General features: G+C 46.6%; 1 protein-coding gene across 1 annotated transcript in view; it reads right to left on the bottom strand.

Annotated features, from left to right (window-relative positions):
* The window catches only part of LOC140404453 (fibrillin-1-like), a 716,712-nt gene that overhangs the window by 531,332 nt on the left and 164,333 nt on the right, over positions 1-21,047 (bottom strand). The window contains exon 7 of the mRNA XM_072493009.1: positions 13,165-13,290. Coding sequence (XP_072349110.1) covers positions 13,165-13,290 — 126 coding nt within the window. The remainder of the gene's footprint in view (positions 1-13,164; positions 13,291-21,047) is intronic.

The raw sequence follows: 21,047 nt of genomic DNA, 5'->3' as shown, positions 1-21,047 counted from the left end.
GTGGGCCGAATGGCCTCCTTCTGCACTGTAAATTCAATGATAATCTATGATTAATCTAGGACAAAGGTTCGGCACAACATCATGGGCCGAAAGGCCTGTTCTGTGCTGTATTTTTCTCTGTTCTATGTTCTATGTTGTCTGGTATGGAGGGCATTAGCTAGGAGGAGAGGTTGAATAAACTCGGTTTGTTCTCACTGGAACGACAGAGGTTGAGGGACGACCTGATAGAGGTCTACAAAATTATGAGGGGCATAGACAAGGTGGATAGTCAGAGACTTTTTCCCAGGGTAGAGGGATCATTTACTAGGGGGCATAGATTTATGGTGCGAGGGGCAAGATTTAGAGGAGATGTACGAGCCAAGTTTTTTTTACACACAGGGTAGTGGGTGCCTGGAACTCGCTACCGGAAGAGGTGGAAGCAGGGACGATAGTGACGTTTAAGGGGCATCTTGACAAATACATGAATAGGATGGGAATAGAGGGATACGGACCCCGGAAGTGTAAAGGATTTTAGTTTAGACGGGTAGCATGGTCGGCACAGGCTTGGAGGGCCGAAGGGGCTGTTCCTGTGCTGTACTTTTCCTTCTTCTTTGGTCTCTTTCCGTGCTGTAAAACTCTATGATTCTAAGAATAATGAATCCAAATGCACAAATTAACACAGAGTATAACAGTTGACAACAGTTTGGCATCAGGTAAACGAGATCCAAAGGAGGTATAGGGCACCAGACCAAATCCAACATCCTCAGCATCCTTCGATTCCATCCCTCACCCTCCACACTGGATATTATGTGACCTCCTACTCTGTTCTATCGTCACACCAACCTCTAACCACTCTCTACCTTCATTCTTCCTTCACCTCCCAATATCTAATCCCACTCTACTACCTTTCCTCTCCTCGTAGCCCCGATTTCTAACCTTAATTGTTCTCTGCGCTTGTAATCCAGCTGTGCCTCTCATTCTGCCCTATGGTGTCCTGTTCGTCCCTCTGGCACTTTTGTACATTTATTTCCTGGGGTAGAATTGTGGTGGTAGAGAACACAATTTGGGTGCACTGGGTTTCAGCCCCATTTAAACTGCACATTAAATTGCATTTCCAGAATGCAAACATTTCTCCTGTTTGCACTACACAGGTCTTGCCAGCATTCTGGTTAGCCTGGGAATTCCAGAAAAAGTGTTCAATAGACCAGTGGCATCTACATATGCTGAGAACCAGAATAGGTCTTGTTTCAGATATAGTGATGGCCATAATGCTAGAGCAGTTGGGGAGTGTTTAAACTAATATGGCAGGGGGATGGGAACCTAGGTAAAGATGTGGAAACTGTGGGACGTGTTCAGGAACACCAAGGGGCAAAAAATATTCATAGGGGTGGTGTATATATATCACCAAACTCGAGCCCTATCCCCAGTCAAAAGGGAAGGCGGAAAAGGGCATACATATAGAGAAGCAGCTGCTGACGAAGGCCCTGGACAGCCGGGTAGACATGTATCTTACCTTACTCAGCTACCATTCAGCCGCACTGGTAAATGGCCTGTCACCAGCTCAGCTGCTTATGAACAGGCAGTTGCGAACAACCCTGCCCTCCATGGTGACGCCCACAGTCAATCGATGGCTCAAGAAGAACTGGTTCTTCAGAAAAAAATGCAGAAAGAGATCGACAATAGGTCTCTTTGCCCTTGCAAATAAGGGACACTGTCAGGATCGAGGACGCCAATGGCAAAGGATGGATGAAGGTAGCAACGGTTGTTCAACAAGCGGGTCCGCACTCATATGGTGTTCACGGAGGATGGCTCTCTTCTACGCCGTAACCGACGAGCGCTCCTCAAAGTACAACAACCTTTTGTGCTTAACCCAATAGACTAGTCTGGGTGTAATCCCAAGCTGGAAGAAGACACAGACTGTCCAGCACAGTTGGGGTTAATGATGCATCTGCTGGTGCCGGAATAAAGACCAGCGATTGATGAAGGTGGGGCACGCTCACCAACCCAGCCGTTGCTCAGAAGGTCGACCATTAGGCGCAAACCTGATAGACGTAACTTGTAACTGAATGTTCAAGAAATGTGGTTGTGAATACACCTTTCCCCAAAGGAAGGGGGATGTGGTGATATGCACATATGCATATCTGTATATAACTGTATACAATTGTACCAATGTATAGAACTGTATATAATTGCACCAATGTATAAAGCTGATCAGCAATACATGTAGTGACAGTTATGGCCTCCTGCCATTAGGTGGAGCCAGACACACATGGAGCCAGATATACATCAGGTGACTGATGAGATGCAGTTGGTAGCAGGATGGACAACAGGACAGTCGCATCTCACCATAGCTCTCCAGTGACTTAGATAGAATTGTCTGTACATAGGTTTGTTGGTTATCTGTCCATGTGTTTAATAATAAATACTTATATACTTATTATAGCTAAACTCAAATGTTCCATGCCTGTCTTCATAATCAGGGGAGCAATAGAACACAATACAGTCTGTCTCTGGTTCCCTGTCCACATTTGCTGCACCGTGGTAGAATAAGAGGTTCAGTGGAGCCAGGTCTCCCACGTGTCGCCCACGCTGCAAGATGGTCTTACGTATCCTCAGGATTTGTGTCCCTCTGCCCCTCCCCCCCCCCCGCCCCACAGAAAAAGGCCATGATTAGCATGATGACCCTGGTGAAGAAGGATTTGGGGATTAAGATCGGGAGTGATGTGAATACGAAGAGAAACCTAGGCAGCACGTTCATTTTGACCGTCTGAAACCTTCCCACCAGCCAAAGAGGCAGTGAGTCCCATCTTTGCAGGTCCCTCTTCACCTCCTCCACCAGGCTGGAGTGGTTCCACTTGTGGAGTCTCATCCAGTTGTGGGCTAGTTGTATCCCCAGGTATCTGAACTTGATTTGGGTCACTTTAAACAGTAATTCTTCCAGCTCCGCTTCTTCTTCTCGGGGCTTCACCGGGAAGATTTTGCTCTTCACCAGGTTGAGTTTGTAACCTTGAGAAGGCACCAAACTCCCTAAGGAGTCCTGTTATCTTTCCCATGCTGACCAGGGTATTCAATAATTAGAGGAGCAGGTCATCCACATAAAGCGAAACTCTGTGCTCCCTGCCCCTCTCCAAATGCCCGTCCACCACTCTGTTGAGCTAAGGACGATGGCAGTGCGAACAGGAGCGAGGGTAACGGGTAATCTGCCTCGTTTCCCTAAGAAGCCGAAAGTACTCACCGAGCTGGTGGCATTCATCCGGATGCTCGCCATAGGAGTGCTATACAAGAGCTTCACCCATGCGGTATACCCTGGTCCAAACCCAAACAATTCAAGAACCTGATGAGGTACCTTCATTCTACTCGATCAAAGTCTTTCTCAGCGTCCAGGGAGACAATTCTCTCTCCCTGGATGGGGTCATTATTACATTTAGCAGGCGTCTGATGTTCACTATTAGCTGTCTGCCCTTGACAAACCCTGTCTGATCTTTAGCAATTACTTCTGGCAGGCAGCTCTCCAGGCACCTCACCAGACCTTTCACTAGGCATTTGCATCAGTGTTTAAGAGAGAGATGGGGCAGTATAATCCACACTCTGTCGGGTCTTTGTCCTTTTTGGGATCAGTGAGATTGAGGCCTGCGCCAGCGTCGGAGTCAGGGCCCCCATCAACAGTGAGTCGTTCAACATCTTTGCAAGTGAGGGGCCAGTGCTGCTGCAAATTTCTTGCAGAAGTCTACTGAGAACTCATCTGGTCCCAAAGCCTTCCCTGACTGCATGGAATCAATGCTTTCCAGCCCTTGTTTCTTGCCTTCCCCCACTACCAGTATATCCAGTCTGTTGAGGAACTGCTTCATCTCCGAGGCCCCTCCGGGAGTTTGAAGGCATAAAGACCTCGGTAAAAGGTTGCAAAGGCCTCGTTGACCTCGTTATCCACCATTTCTGACACTAACTTTCTCTTTTGCGGCTGTTGCTTTCTTAGCTGGTGCGCCAGCTTGCGACTGGCCTTGTCTCCATGTTCGTAAAAGGGTTCCTCTCCACCGTGCCTGACAGAGATGGTGGACTGCCTTCCTTGAGGAGAGCAGATCAAATTCCATCTGCAGCTTTTTCCTCTCCGTCAGCAGTTCCACGGTTGGGGCCGTGGAGTTCCACCGATCCAGTACGGAGTCGATCAGCCGCTACTTGGTTGCCCTTTCTTTCCTGTCCCTAAGGGCCCTATAAACTTTGATTTCCCCCCTGATCACCGCCTTCAGCACCTTCCAGAACATGGAGGGCAGTGCGTGGGTCTAGTCCTTCTCCAACGTCACTTCTATATAGTCTGGCGCTTGATCAGAGATTACAATCGCGGAGTATTCCACCTTTGTTACCCCTGGAAGCACTATTTTCCCTATGACAAGAAAGACTATACGCAATTAGGCCTTGTGCACGTGGGAGAAGGGGAATTATTTTTCTCTCGCCACCCCTCCCTTTTACCTTGATTACCGGGGTCCCTTCCAGGATCCCCCTAACCATAACAAATCCCCCCCCCCCCCCCACCCCAGTCACTGTGCTTGTCGCCGTGAATGAAACTGTCCTGCTGATTAGTATGGCTATCCTCCGTGCCATAATATCGAAATGTTTGTCCCACCCAGCCCTTCCTCAACTCTAGTCGGTCCCTCTCTCTTAGCTGCGTCTCCTGTAGGAAGGCTACATCCACAATCAGACTCTTGAGATGGACAAGGACTCTGGATCTTTTCACCTGCCTGTTGAGGTCCCTCATGTTCAGTGTCCTCCACCCTGTGGGCCTAGCCCTGTTCGTCCAGGCCTGCCCATGCTCACGGCCATACAAGATGGCCATTGACTACTTCCTCGTGTTCACATCTCTTCGTGCGACCTCTTAAACCAGTCCTCTACCCTCGCCCGCTCCCCCTCTGCTTCTCCCCCTGTACCCCCTACCCTTGTGCTCCCCCCCCCCCCCCCCCCCAGTCGCCCCCAGTCCCTCCTGGTTTTGCTCCTTCTCTGCCCCCTCCGCTCTCCCCCTTTTTGCCCTTTGTTTCCCCTAAAATTCTGGTTTTCCCCTTCCTCCTGCCAGGCGCTTCCACCCTCCTGGGAAGTGGGCTGTGGCCTCCCTCCTTCACTATACCTCCGTACACTCGCCTGTTTGCGGTTCCCCAACAGCTGGATTCCTCAATTTAACCACATCGACCTCTACCCTACCCCCCGCACTCTGCATGTGGTCACCCCTGCCCGTCTCAGATTCTAACATCCCACGTACTGACCATTGCCCTCTATTGTTGGTTGCCCAGTCCATTTTTCTGGACAAACTTGTTCACCTCCTCCAGGGCTTCAAAGTTGTGTTCTTTACCCTGATATTTAACCCACAGCTTGACAGAGTAGAGCATGTCAAACTGCAGCTCACTTTGTACAGCGTGGATTTGGAACCGTGCTGTTTTGAATTCCGTCCTGTGCCTATCCAGGTCTGCACCAATGTCTTGGCACACGCAGGTGGAATGTCCTTCCCACTTGTATCGTTTTGCAATCTTCGCACACCTCAGGATCCGCTCTTTATCCTGGTACCTGTGGAGCCTCACGATTGTCACCTGCAGTGGTTCTCCAGCCCTGGGCTGCTGCCGAAGTGACCTGTGGGTGTGGTCTACGTCAGGGGCTTGGAGAAGCCCTTCTTGCCGACTAGCTTCCCAAGCATTAGTGCAATGTATTCTGTGCGGTTTCTCCCCTCCATTCCCTCCGGCAGCCCTGCAATTCTCACGTTTTGCCAACGTGATTGGTTTTCTTGGTCGTCGACTTTGTCCTTCAACCCCTCCTGGGCCTTGACCAGCCTCGCCACCTCAGCCTCAAGTGCAGCGATTCTGTCCCCTTGGTCCATGGCAGCTTTTTCGCGTTCCCATGTCATCGTCTCCTCTGCTCTAGCCGCCCCTCCATATTATCCATTGCCTCCCTCATGAGGCTGTCGTGGCCTCCACTGCCGTCTCGACGGCCACCAAGAGGTGTTTTTTATTTCCTCCCTATGCTTCTGGAACGCGAAGTTAATGAAGCACCTCATTCTATCCATCAGCACCTGGGTCTGCGCAGGGGCCTCTGCGGGGTCGAACTTTGCCGGTTCTGTGCCTCCACACGTGATTCCCTGTTCTGAGCTGAGATTTCCCTCCCCTCATCTCTACTGGCTTTTTGACTGGGTGGCTGATTCTTTCCAACATTGGTTGGCAATACGGTCGATGGTGGGTTTGTTTGGAGGGTTTCATATACTTCTGGTGCCTGTTTGAAGGGCCTTAGTCGATGTTCTTAGATGAGAGCCACTTTTCGTGTGAAATCTGAGGAAGGGTGTTCTTGCTATGGAGGGAGTGCAGCAAAGGTTGACCAGGCTGATTCCTGGGATGGCGGGAATGTCATATGAGGAAAGACTAAATCGGTTAGGATTATATTCATTGGAGTTTAGAGAGTGAAAGGGGATTTCACAGAAACGTATAAAATTCTAACAGGATTAGACAGGGTAGATTCAGAAAGAACGTTCCCGATGGTGGAGGACTCCAGAACTAGGGGTCATAGTTTGAGGATAAGGGGTAAACAAAGAACAAACAAAGAACAAAGAAATGTACAGCACAGGAACAGGCCCTTCGGCCCTCCAAGCCCGTGCCGACCGTACTGCCCGACTAAACTACAATCTTCTACACTTCCTGGGTCCGTATCCTTCTATTCCCATCCTATTCATATATTTGTCAAGATGCCCCTTAAACGTCCCTATCGTCCCTGCTTCCACTACCTCCTCCGGTAGTGAGTTCCAGGCACCCACTACCCTCTGCGTAAAAAACTTGCCTCGTACATCTACTCTAAACCTTGCCCCTCTCACCTTAAACCTATGCCCCCTAGTAATTGACCCCTCTACCCTGGGGAAAAGCCTCTGACTATCCACTCTGTCTATGCCCCTCATAATTTTGTATACCTCTATCAGGTCGCCCCTCAACCTCCTTCGTTCCAGTGAGAACAAACCGAGTTTAATCAATCGCTCCTCATAGCTTATGCCCTCCATACCAGGCAACATTCTGGTAAATCTCTTCTGCACCCTCTCTAAAGCCTCCACATCCTTCTGGTAGTGTGGCGACCAGAATTGAACACTATACTCCAAGTGTGGCCTAACTAAGGTTCTATACAGCTGCAACATGACTTGCCAATTCTTATACTCAATGCCCCGGCCAATGAAGGCAAGCATGCCGTATGCCTTCTTGACTACCTTCTCCACCCGTGTTGCCCCTTTCAATGACCTGTGGACCTGTACTCCTAGATCTCTTTGACTTTCAATACTCTTGAGGGTTCTACCATTCACTGTATATTCCCTACCTGCATTAGCCCTTCCAAAATGCATTACCTCACATTTGTCCGGATTAAACTCCATCTGCCATCTCTCCGCCCAAGTCTCCAGACAATCTAAATCCTGCTGTATCCTCTGACAGTCCTCATCGCTATCCGCAATTCCACCAACCTTTGTGTCGTCTGCAAACTTACTAATCAGACCAGTTACATTTTCCTCCAAATCATTTATATATACTACAAACAGCAAAGGTCCCAACACTGATCCCTGTGGAACACCACTGGTCACAGCCCTCCAATTAGAAAAGCATCCCTCTATTGCTACCCTCTGCCTTCTATGGCCTAGCCAGTTCTGTATCCACCTTGCCAGTTCACCCCTGATCCCGTGTGACTTCACCTTTTGTACTAGTCTACCATGAGGGACCTTGTCAAAGGCCTTACTGAAGTCCATATAGACAACATCTACTGCCCTACCTGCATCAATCATCTTAGTGACCTCCTCGAAAAACTCTATCAAGTTAGTGAGACACGACCTGCCCTTCACAAAACCGTGCTGCCTCTCACTAATACGTCCATTTGCTTCCAAATGGGAGTAGATCCTGTCTCGAAGAATTCTCTCCAGTAATTTCCCTACCACTGAAGTAAGGCTCACCGGCCTGTAGTTCCCGGGATTATCCTTGCTACCCTTCTTAAACAGAGGAACAACATTGGCTATTCTCCAGTCCTCCGGGACATCCCCTGAAGACAGCGAGGATCCAAAGATTTCTGTCAAGGCCTCAGCAATTTCCTCTCCAGCCTCCTTCAGTATTCTGGGGTAGATCCCATCAGGCCCTGGGGACTTATCTACCTTAATATTTTTTAAGACACCCAACACCTCGTCTTTTTGGATCACAATGTGACCCAGGCTATCTACACCCCCTTCTCCAGACTCAACATCTACCAATTCCTTCTCTTTGGTGAATACTGATGCAAAGTATTCATTTAGTACCTCGCCCATTTCCTCTGGCTCCACACATAGATTCCCTTGCCTATCCTTCAGTGGGCCAACCCTTTCCCTGGCTACCCTCTTGCTTTTTATGTACGTGTAAAAAGCCTTGGGATTTTCCTTAACCCTATTTGCCAATGACTTTTCATGACCCCTTCTAGCCCTCCTGACTCCTTGCTTAAGTTCCTTCCTACTTTCCTTATATGCCACACAGGCTTCGTCTGTTCCCAGCCTTTTAGCCCTGACAAATGCCTCCTTTTTCTTTTTGACGAGGCCTACAATATCACTCGTCATCCAAGGTTCCCGAAAATTGCCGTATTTATCTTTCTTCCTCACAGGAACATGCCGGTCCTGTATTCCTTTCAACTGACACTTGAAAGCCTCCCACATGTCAGATGTTGATTTGCCCTCAAACATCCGCCCCCAATCTATGTTCTTCAGTTCCCGCCTAATATTGTTATAATTAGCCTTCCCCCAATTTAGCACATTCATCCTCGGACCACTCTTATCCTTGTCCACCAGTACTTTAAAACTTACTGAATTGTGGTCACTGTTACCGAAATGCTCCCCTACTGAAACATCTACCACCTGGCCGGGCTCATTCCCCAATACCAGGTCCAGTACCGCCCCTTCCCTAGTTGGACTGTTTACATATTGTTTTAAGAAGCCCTCCTGGATGCTCCTTACAAACTCCACCCCGTCTAAGCCCCTGGCACTAAGTGAGTCCCAGTCAATATTGGGGAAGTTGAAGTCTCCCATCACCACAACCCTGTTGTTTTTACTCTTTTCCAAAATCTGTCTACCTATCTGCTCCTCTATCTCCCGCTGGCTGTTGGGAGGCCTGTAGTATACCCCCAACATTGTGACTGCACCCTTCTTATTCCTGATCTCTACCCATGTAGCCTCACTGCCCTCTGAGGTGTCCTCTCGCAGCATAGCTGTGATATTCTCCCGAACAAGTAGCGCAACTCCGCCTCCCCTTTTACATCCCCCTTTATCCCGCCTGAAACATCTAAATCCTGGAACGTTTAGCTGCCAATCCTGCCCTTCCCTCAACCAGGTCTCTGTAATGGCAACAACATCATAGTTCCAAGTAGTAATCCAAGCTCTAAGTTAATCTGCCTTACCCGTAATGCTCCTTGCATTAAAACATATGCACTTCAGGCCACCAGACCCGCTGTGTTCAGCAACTTCTCCCCGTCTGCTCTGCCTCAGAGCCACACTGTCCCTATTCCCTAGTTCTCCCTCAATGCTCTCACCTTCTGACCTATTGCTCCCGTGCCCACCCCAACGTTTTAGGACTGAGACGAGGAGAAATTTCTTCACCCAGAGTGGTGAATCTGTGGAATTCACGACCACAGAAAGTAGTTGAGGCCAAAATGTTGTGTAATTTCAAGATGGAATTAGATATAGCTCTTGGGGCTAAAGCGATCAAGGGATATGGAGAGGTAAGGCGGGATCAGACATTGAACTTTATCATCAGCCATGATCATAATGAATGGCGAGCACGCTCGAAGGGCCGAATGGCCTCCTCCTGCTTCTATTTTCTATGCATGTTTCCGTGCATAAAAAGGAACAATCCATTTGAAATCCGTGCCCTGGCCTACTTTTCTTACCACCAATCACCCAACCCTAATGTATTATTTCTTGATGGGCCTTTGGTTCCCGTTATGGAATGGCTGAGTATTTCCAGCACTGTCTATTTCTATTTCAAGTTTCCCACATCTGTGGTATTTTGCTTTGATTCCCCCTAAAATTTCACAGTACAATTCCAGAATACAGTGCCATAGATGTTGGATACCCTCGTTATTCCACAAAAATGGTTCTTTCTCATGTACAAGGTTTCAGTAGGGGACTTAAAGCCAAGCATTATCCAGTCCTTAACCATGATCCACACATGGTCTTTGAATAAGGCATTAAAGGAAAGCAGCTAAGATAGCGAAGTGGAAAGCAAGGGAAGCACGTGAAAAAGTACTAAAAGGAATACTCTACAAATATATCAGTGGAAAAATAATTAAATGTGAGATTGGACATGATAAACATTATACTACATTAAAGGCAAGTATCAGAATACTTAGTTAAGCAACAGGAAGTAGGACAAAAATTATATATCAAGAATTGTGAGGGAAGAAAAAGATAAAGCAGGCCTTAGAAATTAGTCTGTAATTCCACAGAGATTTGGCTTGCCCTCCTTTTAAAGGCCAAGATTTCAAATTTCTACTTCCATAAGACCATAAGGCATAGGAGCAGAATTAGGCCATTTGAACATTGAGTCTGCTCCGCCATTCAATCATGGCTGATGTGTTTCTCATCCCCATTCTCCTGCCTTCTCCCCATAACCCCTGATCCCCTTATTAATCAAGAACTTATCTATCTCTGTCTTAAAGACACTCAGTGACTTGGCCTCCACAGCCTTCTGCAGCAGAGAGTTCCACAAATTCACCACCCTCTGGCTGAAGAAATTCCTCATCTCTGTTTTAAAGGATCGTCCCTTTAGTCTGAGGCTGTACCCTTGGGTTCTAGTTTCTCCTGGAAACATCTTCTCCAAGTTCACTCTATCCAGGCCTCTCAGTATTCTGTAAGTTTCAACAAGATTCCCCCTCATCCTTCTAAACTCCATCGAATACAGACTCAAGAGTCCTCAACTGTTCCTCATATGATAAGTCCTCCATTCCAGGGATCATTCTTGTACGTCTCCTCTGGAATCTCTCAAAGGCCAACACATCCTTCCTTAGATGCAGGCCCAGTAACTGCTCACAATATTCTAAATGGGGTCTGACCAGAGCCTTATACAGCCATTCCATTTCTGGCAATTTTCACCAGCGCAGAATAACGGTGTAGGTAGTGAGCCCCCATGCGGTACTCCTGCCCTTGCTAGATCCGTTGCAGGGATGGGCATTTTAAACCACACGCCACCGCCATCTGCAACTTTAGTAGAGTTGGGCCCCTTCTGTAAGCAGACAAGGTTCATGGCCTCTCAGAGGAGTCGTGAACCCACAAGTCATTAGCCCCCCAAAAATAAGAATACATTATTTCCATTGAAATATACTGACAGCTTTATGAGAAGAGGACCAATTAATCATAACTATTCATTGTATTAATGTCCCCCCATGGCTCTTAATCTTGTGTAAACAAACACACAAACAACATAAAAGAAAAATAACTTACTAGAGACATCAGTTCAACCAAATTCTCAACCCTAAAAGCTGTATAAAAGTAGCCTTTTGAGTGAAGTGCATTCATCATTCTTGAAGCTCAATGAAAAATTCATAATAAAGCCAAAAAATGACACTGTATGAACAGAAGTAGACATTTGATTTTCCAGGTGGCCTAATTATGAATGCTTCACTGAGCTCCAAGAAAGACTAATGCATATCTCAGCAAGAAATGTTTATACAGGAGACTTCCGGTGGTCATGGAGTGAATGGTCACACATTTGGTGGCTCCCTCTCAAGGCGGATTTTTTTGTTCCTGGGAGAAGGTGGTGGGGGAGCACGAGGAGCAGTTGACCTCTTTGATGGAAGAGGTAGGAGCGATGCGGGAGAGTCAGAAGAGGCTGAGGGATAAGGTGGAGGATCTGGAGCAACTCTCCAGGAGGCAATTGTCGGGATGCCTGAAGGCATTGAAGGTGCAGATGCCTAAGTGTACGTGGCAAGGATGTTGGAAAAATTGATGGAGAGGGGGCCTTTGATCGGCCTCCGGAGGTGGATTGAGCGCACAGGGCACTGAGAAGGAGGCCGCAGGTGGGCAAAACGGCCGAGGGCGATGGTGGTGAGGTGCACCGCTTTCTAGACAAGGAGAAGATCCTTCGATGGACGAGGCAGACCAAGAAATGTACCTGGGAAGGGAGCGAGCTGCAGGTGTACCTGGGTGCAGAACTGGCAAAGAGGAGAGTCAGGTTTAATTTGATTAAGACTGCCCTCTTTGAAATGGGGGTGACGTTCGGGGTACTATACCATACAACCTTAATAGCACCGCAATTGGAAATACTGCTCACAGTTCTGGGCTTCACACTACAGGAAGGGTGTTGAGGCAATTAAGACGGTATACAGAGCCTCTAGGATAGAGGTGTGTAAAATTATGGAGGGATGGGAGAAGTTAATAGAAAGAGACTATTTCCAGTATTTGAAAGTTCCAGTGGAGGACATAAATAGAAAATTGAACATGTGAAAGTTCAGACAGAAAAGGAGAAACTTTTATTTTTGCACACGAGGCTCTGAAATGCGCTGCTGGAATTTGTGATTAAATGAAGAGGCTGTGCAATACTGGATATGAAGGCGAAGAAAGGGTTATGGGAACAGGGTGGCACATGATGATAAATACCAGCACAGACTGGTTAGTCAAACGTTCAGGTGCCATGTACTAATTTCTGTGGAATTTTAGGAAGCAGCAAACTTTAACAACAAAAAATATAAACCCAGCAAACAACGGCGGCACAGTAGCATAATGGGTAGCACTGTTGCTTCACATCTCCAGGGTCCCAGGTTCAATTCCCGGTTTTGGTCACTGTCTGTGCGGAGTCTGCACGTTCTCCCTGCGTCTGCATGCGTTTCCTCCGGGTGGTCCGGTTTCCTCCCACAAGTCCCGAAAATTAGTAACTTCAAAAGACTGGCACACAGTCAGTGGATCAATAAAACTGATGAAGAGTGAAGAGAATCCAGTTGGGAAGCAGGGAAGAATGTAAACTAAAATTAACAACGAGTAAATGTTCCATTATGGAGTTTCTTTTTGGAACTTGTGTGAAAATTAATGAAGGCAGGTGATTTATCTAGTAGTTTGGTTTTGGTGTTATCCATGTGTAAAATTACAGAATGCAAGTACCAGTTGTTTATCACACTAAAATCACTGAAGGAAAATTCTTCAAATGTATTTGAAGTGCACTCATCTGTAACATGCCTTTGTCTTACCTTCACATTTTTGAGTTACTTCACTAAACCTGTGTCCAGCTGGGCATTTGCATTCAAAGGAGCCTACAGTATTTATGCAATTTCCCCCACTGCAGCTTCCTGGAATAGCTTGGCATTCATCCACATCTGTCAAAGGAAATGAAAATATTTCAATAGATTATCCTTCTATTTTTAACAGTTGCACCATCTTGGTATTATTCAGCAATTATCATCCATAATTATCATCTGTCTACTCGCTCATCAATACTGGAGATTTTATTAGTAAATTTAAAGGGGTCAAATTTGCAGAACTCCTCCAGCAGAGAAGTGCATTCGTCTAAACCTCACCCATTCCACCAACTTCAATCCACTTCCTGAAATTAGGAGCATTTACATTTTTCAGATTATTGTTGGCATCTTTTATCAAGTTACTTTGTGAATTGAGAAGGTTAGGACACCAGGTTGGTTATAGGTCTTTCTCTGATCTGATATCAAAAGCGCAAAGGATTTTTAAAAAATGCTTTCTAATTAGTCAAAACTGCTGCACTTCCAAATATTTCCTTCAGCGATAGACCAATGTAATCTATAAATTTAAATCACAACTAGCACCACAGAATCTTATCAAGTGAGATTTGGCGGAATTAAATTCAGATCACAGGCACTTCTTTATGTCGATTTTCCACTTATAACTCAAACCAGTCAATCTTTAACAATTCAGTTAATAAGGCCGATTTGAACTCACCATTATGAGTTGAACATTTTATTTATTTGCTATCTCTCAAACTAAGAACAAGGAATACAACAATTAATTTACATAAGACAAGCTACAAGTTCATACCAAAAACAAAAAACATAGAATTAATGTAAAGATTGGCCGAGTGGTGGACAGTGTAGAGGATAGCCATAATCTCCAAAATGATATAGATGGGTTGGTGGAGTGGGCAATAAAGTGGCAGATGGAATACAGAGAAGTGTGAGGCCATGCATTTACGGAGGTCAAACAGTTATAGGGAGTAAACAATAAATAGGAATATACTAAGAGTGGTAGATGAAGTGAGAGATCTTGGCGCACAAGTACACAGGTCCTGAAAAGCAGCAGTTCAAGTAGATAAGATTTTAAGAAAGCTTATAGAATGCTCTCCTTCATTGGCAGAGGTATAGAATATAAAAGTGACGATATAATGTTGGAATTTGTATGAAACACTGGTGAGGCCACAACTGGAATATTGTGTGCAGTTCTGGTCACATTACAGGAAGGATGTCATTACTCTGGAGAGAATGCAAAGAAGGTTTACAAGAATGTTGCCAGGGCTAGGAAAGTGTTACGAGGAGTTTGGATAGGTTGGGGTTATTTACCTTAGAACAAAGAAGACTGAGGGGTGACTTGATTGATGTGTACAACATTATGAAGGGAAGAGGCAGAGTGGACAGGATAAAGTTGTTCCCCTTGGTGGAGAGTTCCACAACTAGGGGATGTAGATTCAGATAAGTGGCAGAAGGTGGAGAGGTGATATGAGGAAGAACTTTTTACACAAGAGTGTTGACAATTTCAAAGATCTGTGGACCTGCACGCCCAGATCTCTCTGACTTTCTATATTCCTAGGCGTTTTACCATTTATGGTATATTTTCCCTCTATGTTAGACCTACCAAAATGCATCACCTCACATTTGTCTGGATTAAACCCCAAGTCTCCAACCTATGTCCTGCTGTATCTTCTGAAAATCCTCAACACTATCTGCCACTCCACCAACCTTGGTTTCATCCGCATGTGCGGAATGCTGGAAACTGCGCATGTGAGATGTGCGTTAGGAACTGTGCCTGTGCAGCGCACGTTGGGAACTGTGCTTGTGGGCACACGTTGGGAACTGTGCATGTGCAGCGTGTGTTGGGAACTGCACTTGTGGGCGCACATCAGGAACTGTGCATGTGTGGCGCGCGTTGGGAACTCCGCATCATCCGGAAGCCTCGAGGAATTTCCCACTTGTGACATCACGTCAGCGCTCAAAAAAAAGTTGTGCACTTTGAAATGTTTCGGTTTTCGGATAAGGGATGCTCAACGTGTAGTATTTAACAAGTGCACTATGATTTGGCAGGAGAGTTACGCTTTATAAAATACATAAGAACTAAGAACAGGAATAGGAAATTTAGCCCCTCGAGTCCGATCCACCATTCAATATGATCATGGCTGATTTAAATCTCTGCCTCATCTCCACTTTCCTGCCCTTTCTCCTAAACCTTCAACCCATTACTAGTTAAAAATCTGTCTATCCCCTCCTTAAATTTACTTAATTTCCCTACTTCCACCATACATTGGGGCAGCGAATCCCACAGATTCACGATCCTTTGAGAGAAGTAATTTCTTCCCATCTGTTTCAAATCTGCTACCTCTTATCATGAAACTATGACCTCTCATTCTAGATTTCTCCACAAGAGGAAACATCTGCTCTATTTCTAGAATTTCATAGAATCCCTACAATGCAGAAGGAGGCCATTTGGCCCATCGAGTCTGCACTGACCCCTCAAATGAGCGCACTATTCATACCCACTTCCTCCCTATTCCCGTACCCTAACCTGCACATCAAGGGACAATTTATCATGAACAATCCACCTAACCTGCATATCTTTGGACTGAGGGAGGAAACTGGAGCACCTGGAGGAAACCCACGCAGACACGGGGAGAACATACAAACTCCACACAGTGATCCAAGCTGGTATTGAACTCGGGTCCCTAGCGCTGTGATGCAGCAATGCTAACCACTTTGCCACCCTGCCATCCCACTTTGTCTATACCTTTTATCATCTTATATACCTCAATTAGATCTCCTGTCATTCTTCTAAACTCGAGTTATGTAGGCCTAAATTACTCAATCTCTCTTCATAAGACAAACTCCTCATCTCTGAAATCAATCTAGTGATCCTCCTCTGATTTGCCTCCAATGCAACTACTTCCCACCTGAAATAAGGGAAACAAAACTGTGCACAGTACCCAAGGTGTGATCTCACCAATGCCTTGTGTAGTTGCAGCAACACTTCGCTACTTTTGTCCTCTATTCCTTGAGCCATAAATGCAAAAAATTGATTTGCCTTCCTTTTATTTCTTTTTTTAAATAAATTTAGAGTACCTAATTCATTTTTTCCAATTAAGGGGCAATTTAGCGTGACCAATCCACCTACCCTGCACATCTTTGGGTTGTGGGAGTGAAACCCACGCAAACACTGGGAGAATGTGCAAACTCAGACGGACAGTGTCCCAGAGCTGGGATCGAACCTGGGATCTCATCGCCGTGAGGCAGCAATGCTAACCGCTGCGCCACCGCGCTGCTCCTTGATTTGCCTTCCTTATTATCTGCTGTACCTGCATACTAGTTTTCTGATTCATGCATGAGGGCACCCAAATTCCTCTGCATGTGACAAAAGTAATGTCCATAAATTCAAACCTGCCGAGATTAACGAATCAAGAATTCAGCTCGGGACTTTCAAGACCGGTTTTGTTCAAAAACATTCTAGACTGCATGCAACTGGTTCACAGGGCATTCAAATGTGTCCAACACATCTCCCGCAACTCTGCCCTCCCCTCCCTCCCAGAACCATGACAAGATCCTTCTTGTCCTCACTTTCCACTCCACCAAGATGGGTTCTAGCCCAAGATGGCGCCGGAGCAAGGCGACTCTCTGTGAGCTCTCCCCAACAGATCTACTTTTTACTTACCTTATACTCGTTCTAATTTTTTACATTGTATACCTTGTGTTGCCCTATTATGTATTTTGTTTTATTCCCTTTTCTTCCCATGTACTTAATGATCTGTTGAGCTGCTCGCAGAAAAATACTTTTCACTGTACCTGGTACTACGTGACAATAAACAAATCCAATCCAACCAGCCTCCACACTCAAAGGATCATCCTCCATCAGTTCTGTCATCTCCAGCATGATGCCACCACTAAACAGATTTCCCCATAATCCCATCAGCATTCCACAGGGGCCATTTTCTCTGTGACAACCTGGTCAACTCTTCCATTTCCCCAACCCTTCATCCCCTTCCCATGCAATTGCTGAAGATGCAACACCTGCTCCTTTGCCTCCTCCCTCCTCACAGTCCAAGGGCCCAAACAGTCTTTTAAGGTGAAGCAGCATTTAATTTGCACCTTCTTCAACTTGGTTTGCTATATTTGCTGCTCCCAATGTGGTCCCCTCTACACTGCCGAGACTAAACATTGACAAGATAACTGCTTTGCAGAACACCTTTGCCCTGTCCGCAAGCATGACTCCAACTTTCCGGTCGCTTGTCATTTCAGCTCAACATTTTGCTCTCATGCCCACATGTAGGTCCTAGACCTGCTACAATACTCCAGTGATGCCCAACACAAACTGGTAGAACAAAACCTCATCTTCTGATTAGGCAATTTCCAGCCTTCTGGACTCAATTAGTTCAACAACTTTAGATTGTGAAATTTCCCCGACATTTTGACCCCCTTTTTTGTTTTCCTTGGTTTGCCCCAATACAACCCCTCCAGTTCCTTGTTTTTTTTTAGTTTTGCTTCCACTGAGCACTGACCTTTGTTATGCTAGTAACACATTCGCCTATCTTGCTTTCATGCCACCACTTCAGTCTCTAATGCCACCATTAAGATCCAATTTGTCTTATGCTCATGACATCTTTGTCCATCTCATCTTTACTCCAACCTATCCCTGACCTTCTATTCTGCCCCACTTGCCCCACCGCCTTTTCCAACTATATAATCCATTACATTTCTATCCCTCTTCAGTTCTGTGGAAGAGTTATATGGACTTGAAACACAGGTGCTGCCAGTCCGAATAGCCCAGAAATTGAAAGCCTTCCCATCTGCGCCATCTCCACAGCCAAGCATTCACCTGCTCTATCCTCTTATTTCTAAAGACTAGTGCAATCTCTTCCTATACCTGTACTGTAAGGAAAGTGTGCTGTCCAAGAGATGGCTATATTATACTTACATGCTACCCTGGGGAAGTTTCAGTTTTGGCCTTCCTGTTGTTACTATGGTTAATCAATTAGCCCTGTTTATATTATTCCTAATTTTATGATTTTCTGTTAGAAAAATACAAAAGATTTGCTGTATCTGAAGTGGTAATTTGATATATTACATGAATAACAATTTAAAACTATTTATTTTGACCAAGTGTCTGCAAATCAAATAAAATCAGTTGCGTCAAACGAGTTTTTTTCCAGTTTGTTAATGAACGGCACTAGAATGATTATAAGCAGTATTGGCAAAGGCTTTATTAAAATATTAGCTACATTCAGACATTGAAATTAAGCAGTTATTGCTAGTTACTCCAGCTCAAAACAATGACTCCTTTGCAAGGTTTAGTGAACCATCCAGTAATAATAATGATATAATAATAAATCGCTTGTTGTCACAGATAGGCTTCAATGAAGTTACTGTGAAAAGCAGTTATTGCTAGTTACTCCAGCTCAAAACAATGACTCCTTTGCAAGGTTTAGTGAACCATCCAGTAATAATAATGATATAATAATAATAAATTGCTTATTGTCACAGATGGGCTTCAATGAAGTTACTGTGAAAAGCCCCTAGTCGCTACATTCCGGCGCCTGTTTGGGGAGACCGGTACGGGAATTGAACCCACGCTGCTGGCATTGTTCTGCATTGCAAGCCAGCTATTTAGCCCACTGTGCTAAACCAGGCCCAGAATAATAATCGCTTATTGTCACAAGTAGGCTTTAATTAAGTTAGTGTAAAGCCCCTAGTCGCCACATTTCGGCACCTGTTCGGGGATGCTGTAACGGGAATTGAACCCTCGTCTTGTTCTGTATTACAAGCCAGCTGTTTTAGCCCACTGTGCTAAACCAGCCCCATTAAGTAAGGTTCAATGATCTCCCAAAGTTTGTTTTGGGGGGACTTCCGGGTGCGGCGATGACCAACTAAGTCGCACGTTTCGGCAGCTCCCGGTGGAATGGACTTTTGGGCTCTTAATAGGAGCCCAACAGCAATTTAAACGGCCAAAAACACTGTGCGGTAAACCAGAAGGGAATCGCCCCGGACATGCATGGAAAAGGGAGAGGATAGCGGCCGGATTGCGGAGGATCCTCTGGAGCAGCGGCAAGGAAGGCAAGCTCAAAGCAAGATGGCGTCGGAAGGTGGCCGTTTGTTCTGGGGCCCGGACCAACAAGAGTTCCTGCGGCGCTGTGTGGAAGAGCTGAAAAAGGAGTTGAAGGAGCTGTTGGCCCCGATATTACAGGCGATTGAAGGGCTAAAGGAGGAGCAGAAGACCCAAGAGCAGGAGCTTTGGGTTGTGAAGGCAAAGGCTGCTGAAAATGAAGACGAAATACAGGGCCTGGTGGTGAAGACAGAGACGCACGAGGCACAGCATAAAAGGTGTGTGAAAAGGCTGGAAGTACTGGAGAATAATTCGAGGAGGAAGAATTTAAGGGTTCTGGGTCTTCCCGAAGGCGCAGAAGGGGCGGACGTCGGGACATATGTGAGCACGATGCTTCACTCACTAATGTGATCGGAGGCCCTGACGGGCCCTTTGGAGGTGGAGGGAGCTTATCGAGTTTTGGCGCGAAGACCGAGGGCTGGAGAAATACCTCGAGCTATAGTGGTGAGGTTTCTCCGCTATAATGACAGAGACGGTCCTCAGATGGGCGAAGAAAACTCGGAGCTGTAGGTGGGAGAACGCGGTGATCCGCGTATACCATGATTGGAGTGCGGAGGTGGCAAGAAGGAGGGCAAGTTTTAATCGGGCTAAGGCGGTGCTTCACAAAAAGAAGATCCAGTTTGGAATGTTACAACTGGCGAGATTGTGGGTCACACACCAAGGGAAGCACCACTACTTTGAGACGGCAGAAGAGGCGTGGACATTCATCGTGGACAAGAAGCTGGAATAGTTTGGCGAGAGAAAGAACTTTTGGGACAAAGTGGTGGGGTGATTATGTGGGGCGAGGGGGAAAAAAGGGGGGGGGAGGGAGGATGATTTTTCAATTTGTTAATCTTGCGATCCTGTAACTTTTCTCTCTTCCCCATGCTGGGAGGGGGGGGCGGGGCGGAGTATGAGGAACTGTGGGCGCCGGCCATTAGGGGCGGGGCCGAGTGGAAAACGCAGGCTTTGTTCCCGCGTTATGGTAATTATGGCGGGAACAGGGACGCAGGAAGGAGTGGGCCTCGCACAGTGGGGGCCGAGGACAAGGGGGTAAGCCGAGGTCAGCCAGAGTTCGCTGACTTCTGGGAGCAATATGGGGGGTGCAACTACGCTAGAAAGGGATCTAGCGGAGGGGGGGGAGGGGGGGGTTAACTGGGTTGCTGCTGCTAAGGAGAAGGGGGAGCTGTTATGGGATGGGGTGGTCGAGGCGGGAGGGCGCCGTCGGTGGTTCTGGTGAACGTATATGCCCCGAACTGGGACGATGCAAATTTTATGAGGCGTCTGTTGGGACGTATCCCGGACCTGGAGGCGGGAAAGTTGGTAATGGGGGGAGACTTCAATACGGTGCTTGATCCAGGGCTGGACCGATTGAGGTCCAGGACCGGGAGGAGGCCGGCAGCGGTCAGGGTGCTCAAGGACTTCATGGAGCAGATGGGAGGGGTAGACCCCTGGAGATTTAGTAGGCCTAGGAGTAAGGAGTTCTCATTTTTCTCCCATGTCCACAAAGTATACTCACGGATAGACTTTTTTGTCTTGGGAAGGGCACTGATTCCGAAGGTGACAGGGACGGAATATACGGCCATAGCTATTTCGGACCACGCTCCACATTGGATAGACCTGGAGGTAGGAGAGGAAAAAGAACAGCACCCACTCTGGAGAATGGATATGGGCTTATGGGCGGATGAGGGGGTATGTTTAAGGGTGAGGGGGTGCATCGAAAGGTACTTGGAGCTTAATGACAATGGAGAGGTTCAGGTGGGAGTGGTCT

The sequence above is a fragment of the Scyliorhinus torazame genome, chromosome 30 (genome assembly GCF_047496885.1).
Source record: "Scyliorhinus torazame isolate Kashiwa2021f chromosome 30, sScyTor2.1, whole genome shotgun sequence".
NCBI lineage: Eukaryota > Metazoa > Chordata > Chondrichthyes > Carcharhiniformes > Scyliorhinidae > Scyliorhinus > Scyliorhinus torazame.
The sequence above is the reverse complement of the archived record's forward strand: the minus strand, read 5'-3'. Positions and strand labels throughout refer to the sequence as shown.